At 41.7% G+C, this 21,091-nt stretch overlaps 1 protein-coding gene across 1 annotated transcript in view; it reads left to right on the plus strand.

Moving 5' to 3' along the window:
* Positions 1–371: 371 nt before the first annotated feature.
* Positions 372–21,091, plus strand: part of klhl32 (kelch-like family member 32) — a 41,065-nt gene continuing 20,345 nt past the window's right edge. The window contains exons 1-4 of the mRNA XM_086038894.1: positions 372–566; positions 1,753–1,874; positions 4,077–4,254; positions 13,298–13,405. Of these exons, the coding sequence (XP_085895020.1) occupies positions 1,852–1,874; positions 4,077–4,254; positions 13,298–13,405 (309 nt within the window). The 5' untranslated portion in view covers positions 372–566; positions 1,753–1,851. The remainder of the gene's footprint in view (positions 567–1,752; positions 1,875–4,076; positions 4,255–13,297; positions 13,406–21,091) is intronic.

The following is a 21,091-nucleotide window of genomic DNA, read 5'->3' on the forward strand; positions in this document are numbered from 1 at the left end:
CCGTCTTTTAGTTTTACTGTGAGTTTCATTTTTAAGGAAGCAGGAGTATAACAACCAAACATTTACTATTACAGTGTTTTACTTTCCATGCAGGGACCCCCGCTGCTTCGTGAGGCCAAAATGATAAAATGAACTTTTTGTCACAGGAATTAATGCACCAGGGGGTAAAACGTTGCTGTTAATTTAGGTGGAAATTGATTCAGATAAAGCAGGGCATCTGAAATTTCAAGCAGCTTAGTGATCCTTTTAGAAAGCACATGAGGACCCCTGGTGTCCAGAACATCGACCCCGCGCCCACTCATTGCTATTCCCACATTATCCACTTGGAGATGCTACGTCCCCCTATTTGTCCACATTCATGTGACTACCGGGGAGGCGGAGTTATGTTGTAACATTTAGGTGCTACACTGTCACTACACAGACGAAGTGCTGTTGACAGTTGGATTTCATTTTTCACCGTCGTCGAGCTTGCCTCTTTTGCCTGCAGATGTGCTTCAATAGCGGCGGACTCGGACAATTTCATTGTCAAAGAGGAGTCGGACGAGGACAAGACACTGACATATGAGGTGCGTGAGCTGTGTTGCACAGGGTGACACTGACAACCATGCATTCCTGAATGTGAGTGTACTGTCTACAATACACATTGTGGATGATGGAGTAAGAGGCTTTACTCCGTGGAGCAAGGTGCTGGCCTGTTGCTAGGAAACCCCTTGACAGCTGGAAGCTTTTGGAAAGTGACAGTGCAACATTGGTGTCTACTTATCTGCCAACGCAAACCTCCTTCACCATCATTCACCTTTTGATGTTGTGTTCGAGTCTAAATTTGTGTTTTGTGTTTTGATGTTGTGTTCGAGTCTAAATTTGTGTTTTGTCTGTGACATAGCATAGTATTCGTAGTTGTTCTCAGTCATGTGACTATTATTGTTTGCAAAAAAATGGCCTACTTCTTGTAGATTTGACCATCATATTTTACACCATATGACTATGAGTTAAGTATAAAATTGCAAAAAGACAGGACATACACAGACATGTTGTGATAAAAATCTGCAAACCTGTTTTGTTTGTAGAATTTTACTGACATGCCTCTCCTGTTATATAACTTAAACTATTTAACGTGATAGTCATATATTGGTCTCTGATTGGAGATGCAAGGCGGCTCCCTTCTCGACCTCATCTATCAGATGCATTTGCCTGTGGCCATGTATTTGAAGGTCACTCATGAATGGATCGATAAGTACACCTTGCCGGGAACTACTCTCTCAAGGAAGATGAGATGAAGCATACACATGTTTGCATATATAAACAGCTTTTGAATAGCCATATGAGAAGACCCACAGTTTGGAATTATTGTTCCAGTCAGAGTGCTGCTGACTATACTGCCTCATGTATTCTTTGGTGTTTAGTTCACTGTAGGATACAATACAATTTAGATGTGCATTGCAACACATCTGAAGCTGTAGCTATAATCAGTAATTATTTGTATACATTTGGCTCCCAATTTTTCAAAGTGCATATTATTCCATTCTAAGACATCAAACTGCCTGTCGCTGTCATAGTGTATCTATTCATGAACATCACCCCCCACCCAGGAAACTATAAGAGTGATAATGACCAGCGTGCGAGTCAAGTGAGAAGTTGGTGCATTGCTTGATGTGCAGTTGCATTTTTTCACGCATCAAACAGAACGTTGCCACACTGAATTTGAGTGGATTGGATGGACTGACGAAAGCTGACACTGCTCTGTCCTATCAGGCTGATGTACGTTGCCAGCGAGGAGACTTCAGTCCTCGGGAGACGTATAACACCTCCACTCGACCCCCAAAACAGTCCCATCATCCTGCATCCAGGGGCATGCCTCCTGAACGAGGCTTCAGGTAAACAACCTGGTCAGTCCTTATTGAACACAAAATATTTACTCTAAATGCAAAAGGTATCTCAATGATGGTGCAGTATGTGGTGTGTGGTATGGTATAAGTCAGTAGTTGTCACCTTGTATTAATTTAATTTAATTGCATTTTAATTCATTACTCTCATTATAACCCCTCAATGGATTAAATTTGGGAAGTGTTCCTAAGGGAATTTAAGATACTATAAGCACATTGTGGTTCAAGTAAAGCCAATGTAAGTCACTATTTAGCCCATTTACATTTTCATAAGGCTTGTAGTCATGCATAAAGGTAACTCGGTCACCCCTAACCACTGTCTCAAGGAAAAATGTTTGAAATACATGAAGAATAAGGTTCAAACTGATGTATTGACCGATGAATGCCATGCTTGTTTGGATGATCAAGAAAGATGGATGGCCCATGTCACAACAAGGCTGCAACGCCAGCAAGAAGGTGGCGGAGTAAATTTTCGAGCTGGAATAACGGTGTGGGAGGTGGGAGATGAGAGAGCCCCCCCAGAAATACTGTGCTAGAGTTCAAGTCTTCCACCACTCTTTTGCAAAGAATATTTCAGGCCAGCCTCAATTTGAAGTACAGTCAGATGCCACAACAATTGCTTCCTTAGAACAACTTCTAAATAAAAGTTAAGTAAGGCACAGTATTACTTTTATTTTTAGATAATAGTAACATATGAACAACCGTAGTGGCGGCTGGTTTTACTAGGCTGGCTCCCTCCTAACGGCTGCATTCTTGGGGAGACGTGGCCTAATGGGCCACAGGGGGGCCGCAGGCAAGACGGTTATCTCCTTTTCACTGTGCCACGGTTTCGACGGCCCGTCAAAATATGCTTTTACATGAAAGTGGTCCGTGGTGCAAAAAAAGAATGGATACCTAGACAACTTTTCTACGATACCATATCACAGGCTCCAATACTGCAAGTCAGAGGTGGGAAATTCATTTTTTGAATGGGCCATGCAACTCAATTGTGTTCAGTAAGAATAACATTTATTTTTGTAAAACAGTAAATTCGATTGTTTTAATAAACTGCCAATGTGTAGCCCTAGTAATTACATTGTTGTAATTAGGAAGTAAAAACTGAAAACTTGTGCAGTGATGTTAAAATGACATATCTACTTATATCAACGATAAACCTTGTCCAGATATGCCATACGACTTTAAGGTCATCCAAGAGGTTGGTGTTTTGGGAAAAAAATTAGCACCAAGAGAACCACGCCCACATTTTTAAGTACACGCCTGCCAAATAATAATGTAGTTTTACTTAATTGTTTTTCCCATAGTAATCTGGCACATTTTATTTTGAGTAATCTTGCAAAAACAAAAAAAGTCTTTTGTCATCATGGTGGTTCTGTTCAATAAAATCTTCATTAATTAGAAGCTAATATATGTAATTGTTGAATCCGGAGGTTTACAGTCCATCCACTAATTCTGCATATAGTACACATCCCTCTTTGGGATTTTAGATGCTGTAATTTCTTTTCACTTCAATGGAGCAATTCTCCTTGGGCTCCTGCTAACAGACTCCAGTTCCAAACAAACACCCTGACTCATCACTCGTCTCACTTCTGGCCCCACATACGCACACGCATGCATTCAAACCCACACGCACCCATTATGTTCTTTGTCTTACACCCCAACACTACAGAGTGTGTCGCCTGGTAGGCTGATGCATTCACAGGGATGGCCAACACTAAATGGACAGAGATGGATTTGGATGTACAGTGTGGCATGTTGGTGCCAAGTTATGATGCATTGACGAGGAGGCGTACAAGAGGAGAGGGGTTGAGGTTTTTCGAAAATATGGCCTGACCATCTGTCAGCCACTTAGACACTCAGTCAGTCTTGACTTATTGAATTCCCCAATGTAGTGTGTCTACGTTATCAATCTTCATGAAATAGTTTAACGGTGAAATATGGTTGGTATTCTGAGACAAATACCGTACCACAGTCAAACAATGGATGGCACAAAATCAGCAAAATGCTATTATGATATTATGATAATTTCATCTTAATTTCGTTTAATTACATTTAAACAGATATTGTATTCATCAAGTCTAAGTAACACCAAATAGAAAGGAGAAATCAAAAATACAAGTGCTTCAGTCTCAGGAGTTTAAGAAAAATTCTAAGGGCGTGTTGGGTTTAACTGTATAATTTGTGCGTGTCCATCAGCAGGGAGATGCTGACAGGACAGAGACTCTGCCAATCCAAGTCACATCAGGACTCCGTCCTGTCTGCCCTCAACCAGCAGAGGAAAGATGGTCTTCTGTGTGACGTTACTCTGGTGGCGGGGGAGCAAAAGTTCCATGCTCACAAAGCCATTCTGGCAGCATGCAGTGACTACTTCCGGGTGAGTATACAACTTAATACTGTATATTGATAAAAAAAAGGCCAATGTTTGGCAAACTTTAAACAAAACACACCACCGTTATCTGATACAGTAAGTAAATAATGCAGAAGGAAAGACGTGTCAGGCAACACTTCTTGGGGCATTATGTCTACTTGAGAGACAACCATCTGCATGTTCCCCTTCTTAGGGCTCAATATTAGTCAAATGCTTTAGATAAGATTTAGGGTATACATTTTTTGGTCTGCCTGTTGACCAAAAGATCAGCCAATTTCCATTGCATGCAGTAATATACACACACGCACGCACCCCCCCCCACACACACACACACGCACACACACCCCCACACGCACGCACACACGTAAACACATCATACCTATGCCTGGTTTACTTACACTTGAATACATGCAAAACATGTGTTCAGTGCGTTCAATGGCTTTTCACTTAACGGATCTCCTGTTAAGTGAAAATAAAGATGGTTTGACACATCACAGAGAACTGTTGAATAATGCATTTTTTTAAATCCCCAAGTACTGGATATAGAATGAGGTTTCAAAACCATGAAAAATCAGGCCAATCTCTCAGCTGCTGCTTGCCACCAGCTAGCTCGCAGGCTAATAGGCTTCCAAAATCCGCAGGTGGGCGGCGGAATACCCCACCACCTGTCTTGGTGTTGTGTCGGTGTCTAAGTGCACATAATAGACACACTTGGGGGGGAGTTAACCGTTGATTAAACACAGCAATGCGTTATTCAACCTGTGACCACACATTCAACCTCACATTAATTGACAGACATTTCATCACATGCTTCCTGCTAGTTACAGTATAAGGCTTTACGTTTCAGCATATTGTGGTATCCTAAATAACCCAAAATACAAGACACTTGACAATTTAAATGTCATCGAGGTTTTCTATAAAGTGTGACATCCAGGGAAGATGCATTTTTTGGGGTGCATGCTGTAGTGGTAGAAATGAACAGTTTAGGGTTAGCCCACCCACCCTCTGTTGGCTCAGCCTGAAAAGGCAACAGGGGTCCCCCTTCCCATGGTCTCATCACCTGTGGAGGGGCCAAAGAGGTCAGGTCCCCTGTGAACTGGGCGGTGACCAAAGGCAGGGACCTTGGTGGTCCGATCCCTGGCTACTGAAACTAGCTCTTGGGACATGGAATGTCACCCCTTTGGCAGGGAAGGAGCCCAAGCTGCATGCGAGGCAGAGTACCCACCTTTTTTGGAGTCCTTGGAGGGTGTGCTGGAGAGTGCTCCCCTGGAGACTCTATCTTTCTGCTGGGGGACTTGCTCACTTGGACAGTGACAGTGAGACCTGGAAGGCCGTGATTGGCAGGAACACCCGCCCCACGCCCCGATCTGAACCTGAGTGGTGTTTTGTTATTGGACTACTGTGTTGTCTATAACGAACACCATCTTCAAACATGAGGGTGTCCATATGTGCACTTGTCACCTTTGGCTGCAGTTCGATGATCGACTTTGGACACTTGGGTGAAGAGAGTGTCGGAGCTGTGAATTTATCATATGGTGGTTGGTTCTGATGGTGGGGAGACCCAAACGTATTGTGAGGGTTCTCTGGGAGCGTCTGGCAGTATCCACTGTCAGAAAGAGTTTCAAATCCCACCTCCGGCAGATATTTGCCCACATCCAGGGGAGGGAGGGGACATTGAGTCAGAGTGGACCATGTTTTGTGCCTCCGTTGTCATGGCAGCTAATCAGAGCTGTGACCGTAAAGTGGTCAGTGCGTGTTGTGGCGGCAAATCCTCGAACCCAATGGCGTACAAGTGGCTGAAAATGAGTTTCCTCTGCATTGTGTCCGGGCTCTTCCTTAGACATTTGGTGAGAAGCTCGGCCATCCGGGACGGACTCAAAGTCTCCCCGTTGAGAGGAGCCAGATGAGGTGGCTCGGGCATTTGATTAGGATGTCTCCTGGACACCTCCCTGGTGAGTTGTTCCGGGCATGTCACACTGGCAGGAGGCCCCAAGGACGACCCAGGACATGCTGGAGAGACGATGTCTCTTGGCTGCCCTGGGAACGCCTGAGGATCATGGCTTGGGAGAGAGAAGTCTGGGCTTCCCTGCCGAAGATGCTGCCTCCGTGACCAGACCCCGGATAAGTGGTAGATCATGGATCGATGGCGTTGCACCAAACCGTGAAGCCCGCACCAAGAAGGTTCGGGACAACGCTACTCAATGCGTCTTTCCATCACCTTTGTGATTCCATCACTATCTAATAATTAGGCGAAATTATAGCAGGCATACTGGAACCTATTGGATCAGGGTAAGGTTGAAGCCGTGCAAGGCCCTGGTACTCAGTCTGAATCTACATCTTTGATTGGGTTCAGACCTCCTTCCTCATGTGAATGGTGAGCCCATACAGGCACATGGGTTCAGACCAGTTGTGATCTTTTCAATGGCTGCAAGAACCTCTGAATCGGCTCTAGTTTTAATGACTGATGATAAGCAAAAGAAAAAAAAAAACATAAGGGATATTCTAATACCTGTTGTAATTATAAAGTTTGACCTAAAAGTTTTTCCAAGATGCAAACAAATCAAGGGAAAGGTACAGTATGAAAGAGAGTACTTCCCTAAAACATCACTTCCTCCAGTTTTCAATTACAATATTTGTGATACAGAATACATTGGCAAATAAAAAGGCTACAGTAGGTTCCTGTATTTGATTGGGTCCCCGCTGTTTCTTGTTACAGTCAAATTAAGCTTTATTTGCTGTCAGGCAGCCACATACTATGTAGATGAGGTCGCCTGCACAAGAAAAGTGCACCAATGAGATTTGCTTTAGAGACACAGTAGATTAGGAAATCAGAACTAATTCCTCTTGAAAATGAAAGCCAGATTAAATTCATCCAAGTTGGCTTGTAGGGTTTTTCTTTCTGTGTGAGTGGAGGTTATTTTTGCTTCTCCTTGCACAAATAGTGGACGAGTGAATCAGACCCCTCTTCTCCGCCTTCCAACCCCATGATGAGTACTATCTGAGCCAGGTTATTGTACTGGTCAGGATTTGGATTATTTGGTCAATTTGATGCAGTCAATTGTGACCACCCAATCACCCAATTTCTGTCACCAGTCAACACCTCCCCCCCTTACACACACATACACGCAGACACACACAGCACACGTAGGAGTGATGTGAACACAATATCCGACTCACTGATGTGTGGTTGTAATGAAATACCTGACCAAGCGCGAGTTATTTAAATGTGTCACCTGCCTCTTCCAATGATGTCACATTACTAAGACGTTTGGAAAGTAAATCAGTCATGCACACATTTGTTCTCCCCAAATGTGAAAGAGAGGCCAAATGTATTTCCTCTTTCTAAAACCCTCATCTCAAAGCGTTTGATAAGTACCTTAAATTAGTAACTAGATACAAGAGGAAGAAAAACTCTTAGGCCCATGAACAGTGAGGTTGCCTAGCAACAAGCAGATTGGCATGGAAATCCTGCTGAAACCGTCATTAGTTTTTCATGTGCAGGTTAGGCAAACAAGATGTAATGATGTATTTAAAACAAACTTTTGTGTCACCTTTGGACACAAGACATGTCTTTTCCTAAACTGAGAGAATATACGGTACGAATAAAATTAGTTGTAGTGTGTATTCAACATAGTTATACTTTCTTATGTGCCACGGTTCGTCCTCTGGCCTCCGTCCGCGACCTGGGCACCCTTCCGTCCTCGTCCCGTCCTTATTCATAAAAACTAATAATCCTCCCAACCTGTCCATCCTCATCCTTTTAAAGGTCATCCGTCCTTACATTCCGTCAGAACGCCCCCACGCCGCTGCCCCCCAGAAAAGAAAAAAAGCCTCCGTGTACTCATAAACATTATTTAAGGCTCGTTAGCTGGCTAATTTCTTATGCACATCCACTTAAAGGCTGGGAGTTTCATGAGTGAATTGAATTGTTTACAACTGTTTCACCAAGATAGCATTTGGCTGCCAACACAACCACGTCGGTCACTGTTCACAAGAATATTTAAGATTGCTTTGTAACGCAATATTTTTTCAGTTTTTATTGTGTTATTTCCCAATAAAAATAATTATTGCAAAATAACGCAAGGTTATTTTTAAGAGGAAATGAAAGACTTCCACTTACGGGTCGTCGGCACCGACAAGAGATTTTTACGCTGTAGAGATGTACCAGACAAGGACATACTTCACATGCAAAGGGATAAGGTATGTACTTAAATGTTAAGAGTCAGTTAACAAAACAAAATTGCTATCCACCTTTTTCCTGCATCCAATAGGCCTATATACCTTATCCCGGATTATACACACAAGACAGGCTGGGTGTGTTTCTGTCAGTCAGTGAAATGTCATGCATCACAAGCCATGGTATTACATGTTGTTGGAGCCACATTGCTTTATTTTAGATTAGATTCAATTATATATTATTAAATTAAATGTACTGTATATATTTTACGTACCTTTGTGATTTGTAATATTTGGAATGATGTGTTGTTGTTGGTATGGCAGAGTCATGGATTGTTCACTGATTGACGTGCACATATCAGGTGTGTTTAAATGGACGTGCAACAGGGAACTCAAATGTTTGCTATACACAGACGGGATGATCATAGAGTCTTTCAACCACTTTCACTTACACTTACACTTACACTTACAACACTTTATACTTATACACCACAAAGACATTTTTGCAAGCTATTAATCATCTGATGTCATTCGGAATTGTGAATCCTTTTTGGAACTTGTTTTTATCACAACAAACATCATTTGGAATCTTAGTACTAACGACGTTCTCGACTGATTGCTGGAAAGTGCGTCTGAAAACCGTAACCCTGATTTGGCCGTCTTATGGTTAGACATTGAAAGCCGGAACACATGTGTTGAACCACTAGAGGGCAGACTATGCCTGTGCAATGTTACTGCAGGGAAAGGACATGAGTGTTGTGCAGGCAGTTATAAAAGTTGGCTCCGTGGTATCGCAGAAGAGAACAGTGGCCTTGATTTTTAAAAGAACCCAACACAACAGGTAAATCTGTACTCGACCTGGTTAGGGACGAATAGCGGGACAGATGAAAACCCACTTCTGTCCTTGCTTAGTTCGTCCTTTTTAAAACACTTGTTGTCTTCCGTCCATCCATCCACAAAATGGGTCCCGGATGGATGGACGGACCATTCCGTCCCTGGGTCGGAATGCCCATCTCTACTCAATACTGTATATTATAAACAAATCAAAGATATGACAAATGTTGTGTCTGGTGTGTGTATATCAGACATGAAGAATCAGGAGTTGTCTGATGGGCAGATGAGGACACACTGTATCTGCATGTATGTAAAATTAAATACAGATTTAGCTGAGTTTTGACCAACCCTTCATTAAAGCTGCACTCCGCAGGATTTTGAGTTTCTAATCGCTATTGCCATCTGCGGCCGAAAAATGAAATTTCACACTCCTTTCTCCACATGCACGATACACTATATGACAATATCATCACTTCTTACCTTTGGAATAGAAAGAAAGCTATTTGCACGTCGCTTTTCAAGACCAATTCCGATCTCGGGGCTCTCCACCATTCCAATTTCTGGTTACGACTCTCTGAGACAATGACGAGAACCCACATGACATCACAGCCGCAGAGAGAACGCGGGAAAGTCAAACTCGATTCCAGTCTGAAAAGTATTTTCCAGAGACTTGCAAGAATATCCATTGTGAACGGATAAATTATTAATCTACTATTTATAAGATGTGTGAGTTATAAATATTTGGGGGCAAAATCCTTCAGAATGCAGCTTTAACATTATTACTGGAAGTAACATGAACACAAAAATACATGTGAAATGCAACAAAAACATTTTTATATGTTCCACACTCGTGGGAAGATTTTCTTCAAGATGTTGCGGTGTGGTGGCACGGTGGTTGACTGGTTAGCACGTCTGCCTCACAGTGCAAGGGTCGTGGGTTCAATCCAAGCTCTGACCTCCCTGTGTAGAGTTTACATGTTCTCCCCGTGCATGCATGGGTTTCCTCCCACATTCCAAAAACATGCATGGTAGGTCAATTGGACACTCTAAATTGTCCAAGAGACGACAGCTGGGATAGGCTCCAGCATGCCCGCGATCCTTGTGAGGATAAGCAGATTGGATAATGGATGGATGGTTGGATGGATATTGCAGTGTATTAGTGATCTTTTTTTTGGTCCATTCATCCAGAACAACATAACATTCGTAAGGTCAGAGGTCACTGACGTTGGACAAAATGGCCTCTATCACAATGCCTGTTTTAGTTCAATTTAAAGGTGTTTGATGGGGTTGAAGCCAGGGCTCTCTCCATTTCTTCCACACATGGTTTATAAAACAGTTCAGTTTTGGATCTTTATGCACTTGGGTGCAGTTGTGCGGGAACTGAAAATGGTCTTCCTCAAACTGTTACCAAAATGTCAGTTGGAAAGTAATTGGATTAAATTGAGATTCAAAAGGAATAAGGAATATTGACAAATCGTTCAATAAGTATTTTGTCAACATTGTATAATTGCAAGTATAATTTATCTACATGATGCTGTATAGCACATTTTCACTGATAGATGTCTTCTTAGTGGTACAATCCCCCACATTTAAGACCCTTGCAAAAAATAGGGAAACAGCAGGTAGAACAGCAGGATAATTAAAACGCATTGTAAAGTACTGAGCAATCAGACATACAATAGAAAAGTAAGGCGAAACTGTGGGTCACACGATCCAACAGCCTGATTAAAGAATATGTCTTTAGATCATTCTTATAAGTTTCCACTGACTTAGACATAAAATAGAAAAATACAGAGGAACCGTTTGGATTTAGATTTAGACGTGTACATAATCCAACAGCCTGATTAAAAAACAAAGTCTTCAAATCCTTCTTAAAATGTTCCACTGACTCAACAAAACTTGGAGAGAGTAGGAGAAGGTAGTGCATTCCAGAGTTTGGGTGCATTTGACTGAAAAAAAGCAGTCACTGTGGGTCTTTGGGTGGGTGCCCAGCAAAGCTGATTCATTTGGATAGTTTGCCTTTAAGACTCAAGTCACGCTGTGCCAGTACTTGCAAATAGTTTAGATTTTTCACTTTATGCCTTGATAGGGAGTATACTCTAGATAGGTGTTTTCCGAATTTTATTTAGACGAGGCAAATGATTTACACTGGTAAAATTTCACTAGACACCACCTGACTAAAATCTCATAAAATATATATACTCTATAGTGACATAATTATGTTTTTAACTTGATTTATAAAAATATGTAATTATCTGGGCCTGTTTAGTTGAACACAAAGATAATATACTCGCAGGAGTTGAAGAAAGAAACACATGGAACTAAACAGTAAGTTTCAGACCAATTAATTGAAATTAGATCATTTCACATGCACACCTGACACAGTGTTAATGAATCACTGCTCTAAATAAAGGGATTAAGGGATTCATGCGTTTGAACGATAACACAAGCAGTCATATTTATTTTTCCAGAAGGTCAGGCTAAGTGCAGCACTGCACTCCTCCTGCAGCATCATGGGGAAAGGACTGCAGTGAGCAAGACTCGGTGATCTATATCCCAAGTCAGCAGAGCTATCCATCATCAGCTGTCCCTTTACAACCAAGCCAAGGTCAGGAACAGTCAAGTGAGGGACAGACAACTCTACAAACACTCCCAGTGCCCACAGTAATGACACAAAAGCTTGGATGAACCTGCACATATAGTTTTTAATTTTCACTCATCTGTGCAGGCAAACTACAGCGCCGCCACCATTACTGTACTGCCGCACTCCCTGTGCCTAATGGACCAGTGTATTTTTAATTGGCTCCGTGGTAAATTAACTAGGCTGTGCAAGCGCTGGACAAAATTCGGCTCAAATTCAAGTTCCTACTTTCGTGTGGCCATTTGCCAGAGGAGAGAGGGGTGATGCCATTGCCGAGTTAAAGTGAATCATCAAAAACTCGATTGGAGATTTGGGAGGAATGTACTTTGTTTTTGTGACAGAGAGATGCTTCAACTGCCCTGCCTCTGGGCCTTTAATGAGTACGAGGTTATGCACACTGAAATTTTCATTAGGTGCACCTACACTTGCATTGTTAAATTACATTAAATACAATAGCTAAACTAAAATTTAGACCTTTGCAAAGACAAGTCGATTGATAAGTCTGCCACTAAATCTGAGCATATGTCAAATGTGTCTGTTTCATAGAATAATCACATATCAGGTAGTGCTGCTTCACTCCAAACCTAAATGTTTTATGTCTACATTTTCAGAGAAATAACATACCAATATTTTATTGTTTTGTGTAATTATCATGGAGATAAAAACAAACCCAAAGTATAAGAATTACCCATCAGTAAAACAGTAAAAAAATGTTAAATTGATACCTCTCTTTCACTGTCAATGACACCAGTGCCTTATTATTTTTAGTTAATGCAGAATTGTTGTTTTGATTAAATTGAATTGCAACTTTGGTAGATCCCCAGAGATAATAAGTCAGAAGAAAAAGAGGGAATGTGAGGATGTTAAATTGTGAATATAGGCAGTATACGTATTTTGTATCCTTGGTTGGAACATCACCTTTGTGTTATTTACTGTCACACTGCTGCACTGGTCCCCCGATCAGTGGGTGACATCCCATCATGGCATGACAGCAATCAATAGCTTTGATGACCAAAGCTGCACTCAGCGGGGTCAGGCTGCAGACAGTGTGGCTACTGCTTTGATTTTGCACAGATGTTTGTGTGCAGCCATCATAGGGTGAGAACGGCGAGAGGTGCTGCCTATCACAAAATACTGATTGTGCTATGTATATTTATGCTGTGCTTTGTAGCCGAGGAAGGCGATCAATACCGGACGTTTTTCGCCTGTTGTGTCTGGCAGGTTCTGATTAACTGTCTTGTTGTGTTTTCTGCAGCTCAACTACTCATTTTGCAGTGCAGCTACAACTCACACATAAAATACTAAAAAGGAACTTTCAGAGTCTTAAAAAATTCAGTGAAATGATCCAGTAACTTGTGAAGTCCCTCATCTGACCTTCATGTTTTGTTGTGTCATCAGGCCATGTTCAGTTTGTGCATGGTGGAGAGTTTGGCCGATGAAGTGACTCTGCAAGGAGTGACCAGTGTTGGGCTGAAGCACGCCTTGGACTTTGCGTACACTGGACAGGTAAGAAGATCCACAGAAATTATTAATGAATGAATTAATCATACATTCAGAAAATAACACAGTGAAAACCAGAAATTTCCCGGTCTGTTTATCTCCTTCCGCCTGCAGCCAGGGTACCCTCTCGCCGTCCGTCTATCCGTGTTTTTGTCCGGCCGGAACAATTAATTAGGCCAGTCCACCTATCAACTTAAACGGGCTTCCGTTTGCGCTTCCGTCTTCAAGCTTCTACCAACTTCCACTCGCCCCAAGCCCCCGCCCCCTGCTGAGCGATATTTGAAACAAAAGACAAAAGCCTCACCGCTTCCGGTGAATGTCTCCTTTTTGGACGCAGAAGCTGTCAAAAAGCCTCGGTCGTGGCCAACGAGACACGGAAGCCTCGCCATGGCCATTGAAGCCTCACCACGAAAATAGACGATAGACAATGACATAGACGGAAAAAATGGGCTGCGGACTATGCTTAGTACGTTTATTTTTTCTAAGGTACTTTCTTTCGTTTATTCCCTACAAAATGGGCGTCCGTCATAGGCGGATGGACAGATAAATATAGGCAGAATGCCCAGCTCTGGTCAAAACACACATTTTTTGCCACATTTTGGAATATGTCAAGGGAACTATTCGTTTTTCAGTTTAATTACAATAATTTCATCATTGTTTCCGACTGTCTCTTTTGGAGTTTGCACTTTGGATTTTTTTAAGTGTTGTATAAATCAGAGATATCCAGATTATTTCTGATGCCAAAGGGGTAAATGTGGTGCACTGCAACTTTCATCTCATTTTTCATGCTATGCCCCTTTCACTATCCACTTCTCCCATTTTACGATTTAATGACATTTTACTGTTAATCCTTTAATCATTTAAATCCTGTTATGAATGGATTCACAAATTACATCTTTAATACAAAGAAACTGAAAATTATTTAGCATTAGACAAGCCTTTTAAAATGGACATTCCTCTGTGTGCTTTTTCATGCAGCTAAATACATCATCTAAACACTGTAAATGATGCAAGGTTTTTGCAGATTAGCACTTTAATCTCAACACCATAAATTTAATCAGCAGCGTGCCTGTGGCTCTGGTGTGGGGAACGTTTGGTTTCCAATCAGATTGGATTTGTTTTCTGCCATTCATGTACTCTATAAGTCACAAAACGTGTCTGTCCATGTCATACGACCTTCCTTTACCCTTGCACCATCAGCAATATTCGATCCCACAAGCAACCGAGCGGCTTATACTGGATACCGAGAGGCTGCAAACTCAAGTTGTAATTACTCCCTAATTTTATTTCCACAGTGGAAATGAGCAAGTAGTAGTTGGTTAGGGAGTGTAAGTAGGTCAACAGCAGGCTTGCAAGCCGCCTGCATCACTTGGCTCAGCTATCCGTCTGCCCAGAAGAGATGATAGCAGATGAGATGAGGGCAATATGCTTATCCCCACACCGTAAATAATGACCCACTAAAATCCTTCACCCACATGTCATACAGGCCTGCAGTTTAATGAGACATGCTTTTTCCATGGGATGCTTTTTCCATCACAAAAACTGTTGATATTCCAACTCACACCTTTGCTGTGTTTTATGCTTTTTTAAACAGTACCTCCTCAAAGCCAAACATAATATGGTGAACACAGTGAAAATAATGACAAATTGTTCTATAAGGAACGGTCTAGGTCAATGGTCAACATTTTCACATTCTTAGCCGAAATGCAAGTGTAAAACTGGTAAACTGTTAAAAACTATAAAACAAGAACTCATCTTTAATTTAGTTGATGGATGACTAACATGTTTGGGAAAGTTCGGAGGGAAGTCAACATTAGTCTGTTCCGTCTGTCTTTTTTCCCCACCCCAATTCCCAAATAATATTTTCCAATTCTGATCTTTCTTCTTTTTTTTTAAATCAACCTTAATCTGTTCCGTTTGTCTTTTTTCCCCACCCCAATTTCAAAATAATATTTTCCAATTCAGACCTTTATTTGTTTTTGGGTCAAAATGACAGCATCGTAATAGATGTCTTTTTTTGTTACACAGTGGCCCTTCAATTTACAAACTTGATTGGTTCCATGACCCCGTTTGTAAATCAAGACGTTCGTAAATCGAGGTGAATTTTCCCATTGAAATGAACGGAAATGCAATTACCATAATCTATTCCAGCCACCGACAATTTAACAGTCGACAAGTCGTTTATTTATGTATTTATTTATTTGATGTTGTGTTTTTCTCTTGAAACTGCCTCATCTCCTGCTTCCCCCACTGGCTGTATGTCTAGTCTGTGACACACATACGCTGTTGTTGGAATCCGTCATGTAACAGAAGCGTTGTGGCTAATGCAGTGTCATGGCTAACCCGTGTTAGAAGCAGAGTCCGAAGGTTTGGGCGCATTTCACCCAAAATATTTAATACGATGCAAACCTCCCTTTCATGGCTGTACGGCGGTGATAAACAAGCATCTTAAAAGGAAGCACGTGGTTGATGTCTGATTTCATTTCTGACAGAGGGACGGTCGTGTCAAGAAGCTAGCATTAGCACACACGGGCTTCTGTGTGTGTTTGATTTAACGTCTACTATGGATTATGGCGGCAATGGTCAACAAACCCACATTTGTTAACAACCAAAGACATTTTTTTCAACTGGTTTGATTTTACATTGTTAAGGTGTGCATATTGGTTTCTGTCATCTAGATAACTCTTCATCCACTTATATGCCAAATCTCTGATGCCATAGTTCTCTCATTTTTCCATTAATATATTGTGATGTACAATATCAAAACATTTTTCTTATGTCTATAAAAATCGCAACATTAAATTCTTCTTCATCTATACGAGGAACACTTTCTTCCACAACTTCCATTACTACCGTAGAGGTGGTCCTTTTTTTACTGCAACCATATTGGCTTTTGCTGAAAAGATTGTGTTTCTCAATTTAGTTGTGAAGTGAATGTAAAGTATTTTTGGGGGTTTTGTTTTGTTTTTTTAGAATTTTTGAGAACTGTGACATTAATGATATTTGTCTCTAATTAGTAAAAAGATGCTTTTATCCACTTTTATGGATACAACCAACTTTTTAATGGGAAATACCAGTTTTGAAGGACAGGACAAATAATCTGAACCCTGCAAGTTTCTCGCCTTTCCACCTGCTTTCCTGGATGTATTGAATATCTCCCTTTCTGTTGACCTTCATGTCATCTAACTCCCTATCTTTTCCTGTGATAGTCCTGTGATAGTGAAGTTTGATGCTCTCTACTTTCCTCTTCGCTTTCTGCCTATGGGCACACGTTCCTCCGTCTCAAACAAGAGTAGCTGAATTTCCATCAAAACCCTGTAGGTTAATGGCACCAGTGGTGATCGTTGTTAAACCGGGCTGTAACCGATTCAGTATGACATTTTTGGGACAAATGCTCATAATAAAAAGTTTTATGTCGGATGCTCTTCCTGATGCAACCCTCTGAATTTATCCATGTGTGTGTGTGACTGTATCTGCGAAGATACTGTATATGGTGGATGTCATCATATTTCATTCATAAATATGACAACAGTGTGTATCTAATTCTCTGAATCACCGTAGAAATCAATTAATTTAACATTTATATATATTCATATTATATTTGAGCCATTCTACCGAGTTGGTTGAAATTGCTGTCCCACAATGAAAATGAAAATATATATATATATCCATCCATTATCTGTACCGCCTCTCCTCACAAGGGTCGCGGGGCGTGCTGGAGCCTATCCCAGCTGTCTTTGGGCAGGAGGCGGGGGACACCCTGAATTGGTCGCCAGCCAATCGCAGGGCACACAGAGACAAACATCCGCACTCACAATCACACCTAGGGGCAATTTAGAGGGTCCAATCAACTTGCCATGCATGCTTTTGGAATGTGGGAGGAAACCGGAGTACCCGGAAGAAACCCACGCAGGCACGGGGAGAACATGCATTGTTTGATACATTTTCTAGGGATTTAACGATTAATCTAAAATGAATTTAAACTGCATAAAATATGCATCGATGTAAAAAAAATAAAAGAATCGATTCGCAACACCATGTTAACAATAGCCGCTCTCAAATTATTTGACGCTAATTTTTCTTTCAAAAATGCCTCATCTCCCGCTGGAGAAAAATTATTGGTGCCGAAGAAAGGTGAACCCGGTATTTCCTTTAGTATTTATAGGTAGTTTCATAGTATTAGTGCAACTCAGCATAGTGTATTGTTTTTGGGTTTCATTTTAAAATGCACTAAACATTCAGCAATAAAATATTTACGGCCATTATTCAATTTAAATTCTGGTACTCCACTAAAAAGAAGTCAGGAATGCTGGTACAACCTGCACACTTTAGTACAAGTTGAATGGACTATTATCTTGTCTTTATTCTTTTGTACAGTACCTTAAAGAGTTCTAGCTGTAAGATACTGATAGTCATATAAGAGCAGCAGCTTGCATTTTACATATGATCCGATTAGTCAACTAAATGCAACTCCTGTTGGTGAATAGTCGACTAGCAAAATAATCGTTTGTGACAGCCCTACTTGACACTTGATTCTGGACTGGAGTAAGTAAGTAGCAAGTGAATGACTGAAACAAGTGACAGAATAATATGAAACTATTATGACTTTTAATAAGCCGTGTCTCTACAGCCACAGGGCTGCACAGAATCAACTGCGGGTTGGTCAACTCATGGCAAGAATGCAAAGTTATTGACAGAGAAATAAACTTTTTTTTTTTTTTTTTAAATGGATGGTAAAGGCAGCCCCGGCCAGACTTGCGGAAACTAAAATGGCTGCCAAAAATAACGCTAGTGTTGCTGAAGCACCCATAAAAGATGTGTTTACAATATCATTACAACAGTCTTTCCCCTCCATGTGCAAGCTTGCAAGTACTTGCCAGAATTAAAAATAAAGTGCAAAAAGAGCTCTTAGCACTCCTACGCTGAGTCAACCAATGTGTTGCAGAACCCAGACTTTGTCTGTGTGTTGTTCAAGTATTTTAGGTCGCCTACTTTTTAATCTTTATATGCTTCCCCTTTGGGATGTCATCAGGGGACACGGCATCAGCTTTCACAGCTATGCTGATGACACACGGCTGTATATTGCCGTGTCCCCTGATGACTCAGGACCCATTGATACCCGTTTAAATTGCATTTTAGATACTAAGTCATGGATGGCAGAGAATTTCCTACAGCTCAATCAGGACAAAACTGAGGTTTTAGTTATCGGCCCTGAAGGTCAGAGAGAGAAACTTTTACCAAAACTACAAGATTTTAAACCCTCAGAAATATGCCGTAGCAAAACTGCTGTGTAGTGCTTTGCTGGCATGCTTTTATTTTGAAGGCCGGGAAGTGTGAAGGAAGGGAAGTCTGGAAAATAAGTAACTTGTTGAATGCTTGCAGACTTGTCGTCTGTTGGACCCAAATAATTATACAATATGACAAAACCAACCCCAGGGCTCCCAATGGAAGTTGGTACACGCAGCAGGGTAAGTACGTCATTAAGTGGCATGTTCGAAGCGTGTCCAGAGCGGGTTTGAATAGTAAGTTAGCCAGCTAATTTTTATTAAATAAATCTCTTCCGTTAGCATCTCTCCCGCGGGGGCATGATGCTTTTTTTTGGGGGGGGTTGCAGGGGTCAGAACGAGGCGGGGGCCGACAGTGTTTATGAATATGGCCGGGGGGTCGCGGCCGGAAGGGTGCCCAGGTCAAGGGTGGAGGGTCGCGGCCGGATGGGCAAAAACAGGGTTAAGTGCCCAGGTCTGTAAGATAGGTTTCTATCACCTTAAGAATATCGCCAGAGTCCGCCCGTTTCTCTCTCAGGCTAACACGGAAGTGCTGATGCATGCTTTTATTTCCTGTCGTTTAGATTATTGTAATTCCCTGCTCTCTGGCCTCCCCAAAAATAATATCTCTTCTTTACAACTACTCCAGAATTCAGCCGCTCGGGTGCTGACGAGAACCAGGGCGGGAGCACATTATACCAGTTTTAAAATCACTGCATTGGCTACCCAATGTGTTTTCCGGATAGATTTCAACGTACTTTTATGGGGGGGGGGGGGGGTTGCCCTTCCCGTGGGGGGCTTCATCGCAGGGGCTCCTTAGGTCCATGTGACCACGGGCCTCCACACTAGGTCGACTAGGGTCTCCCCGGCTAATCTGGGTCTCTGTGATGGTGGCACTCCCCGTGGCCTGTGGCCTGTCATTCCCCTCAGCGTGAATGAGCCCCCCTTGGGTACCACAGTTTATCAGGTTGTGTGCTTTGTGTGAGTGTGTGTGTGTGTGTGTGTGTGTGGGGGTGGGTGTGTGCGTGTGTGCGCGTGTGTGTGTATGTGCGATTGCTGACTTACCGGCGGATATATGTCTTTGGGTTTGTTGGGGGAGAGCGCGGGAGCGGGTCTTCCTTTTATGTTGTATTTGGAACATTTTTATTGGACAGCACTTTGAGTTGCATTTTTTTGTATGAAAAGTGCTATATGAATAAATTTGATTGATCGATTGATTTGATTTGGGGAAAAATCTCACCGGGGATGGGGATAATTGTTTTGTGTCAATGTCATTTTCATTTGCTTTTTCAATAAGCAAACGAGTAGTGGGGGATGATTTAAATCAGATTCCTGTAGCAAAAATGTTAGATTTTATTTTAAGGCCAAACTCCAACATATCCCAGTAGTGTACTTACAGTATATGAAAAACACTTTGGCATGCAAATTTGATTTGTCTTCCCACTGTAAATTGTAAATTACACAGACAATAAAATTAATTTGCAATTCATTGCTAATCAAACCAACTGAAATAGCATTTTACCATGTAGCAATTTTTTCCTGGTCACGTCACACGTTGGCCACTTGTTGCTGTGCAGTCAGTTCATAGGGCTCAACTCAAGAATAGGAAAAGTTGGCACGTGCAAGTCACTCCCATTAGACTAGGCTGTTAGAATGACAAACTGGGGGTCTGCCCTTGGACAGAAAGTCACTTAAGAAGAGGAAGTCCGACAGATAAATTGTAATACTGAGAAAACATCAGAATTTTGCAATTGAGCATTCACCGCGTTGTATTTAATAAGAGATTGCTTGGAAACCGATAAGAGTACTGCAATGCACTGCTCCTGTCTGCAAACAGTACACAAAAGGTATAGACTGAAAATGCCTGGTTCATCGCAAAAACAATTTGCAAAAGTATGCATATTTATTCGCGGCATGGTCGAGTGGTTTACATATCTACCTCCCAATTCTGAGGTTGGGGGTTCAAGTCTTCCCTCCGTCCTTCCTGTGTGGAGTTTGCATGTTCTCTTGGTGATTGCGGTTTTTTTTCTGGGCACTCTGGCTTCTTCCCACATTCCAAAAACATGCAAGTTAGGTTCATTGAAGACTCTAAATTGTCCTCAAGTATGAATGTTTTTGTCTATACCATGTTTGTGCCCTATGACTGGCTGATGAACAGTTCAGAGTGTACTGGCCTCATCCAGCTTGGGATAAGATTCAGCCAACTCGTAACCCTCGTGAGGTTAAGCAATATGTGGCTTGATGGATGTAGTCAGGTAATTTCACACGTTGATGATGGAAAAACATCACAAGATCACAAATAATTTGGGTTGTGCCATTCCTCAAGAACCTTTTCTATAGTCACAACGTTTTTTCAAATTAATCATGGCGAAGACATTTGGCATATCGTCAGCCTGTTAAAATAATGGCTTTATGGCTTAGGTTGTGT

Source organism: Filicampus tigris, chromosome 8 (assembly GCF_054856515.1).
Source record: "Filicampus tigris isolate MCC_2025a chromosome 8, RoL_Ftig_1.0, whole genome shotgun sequence".
In the NCBI taxonomy this organism is placed as follows: Eukaryota; Metazoa; Chordata; class Actinopteri; order Syngnathiformes; family Syngnathidae; genus Filicampus; species Filicampus tigris.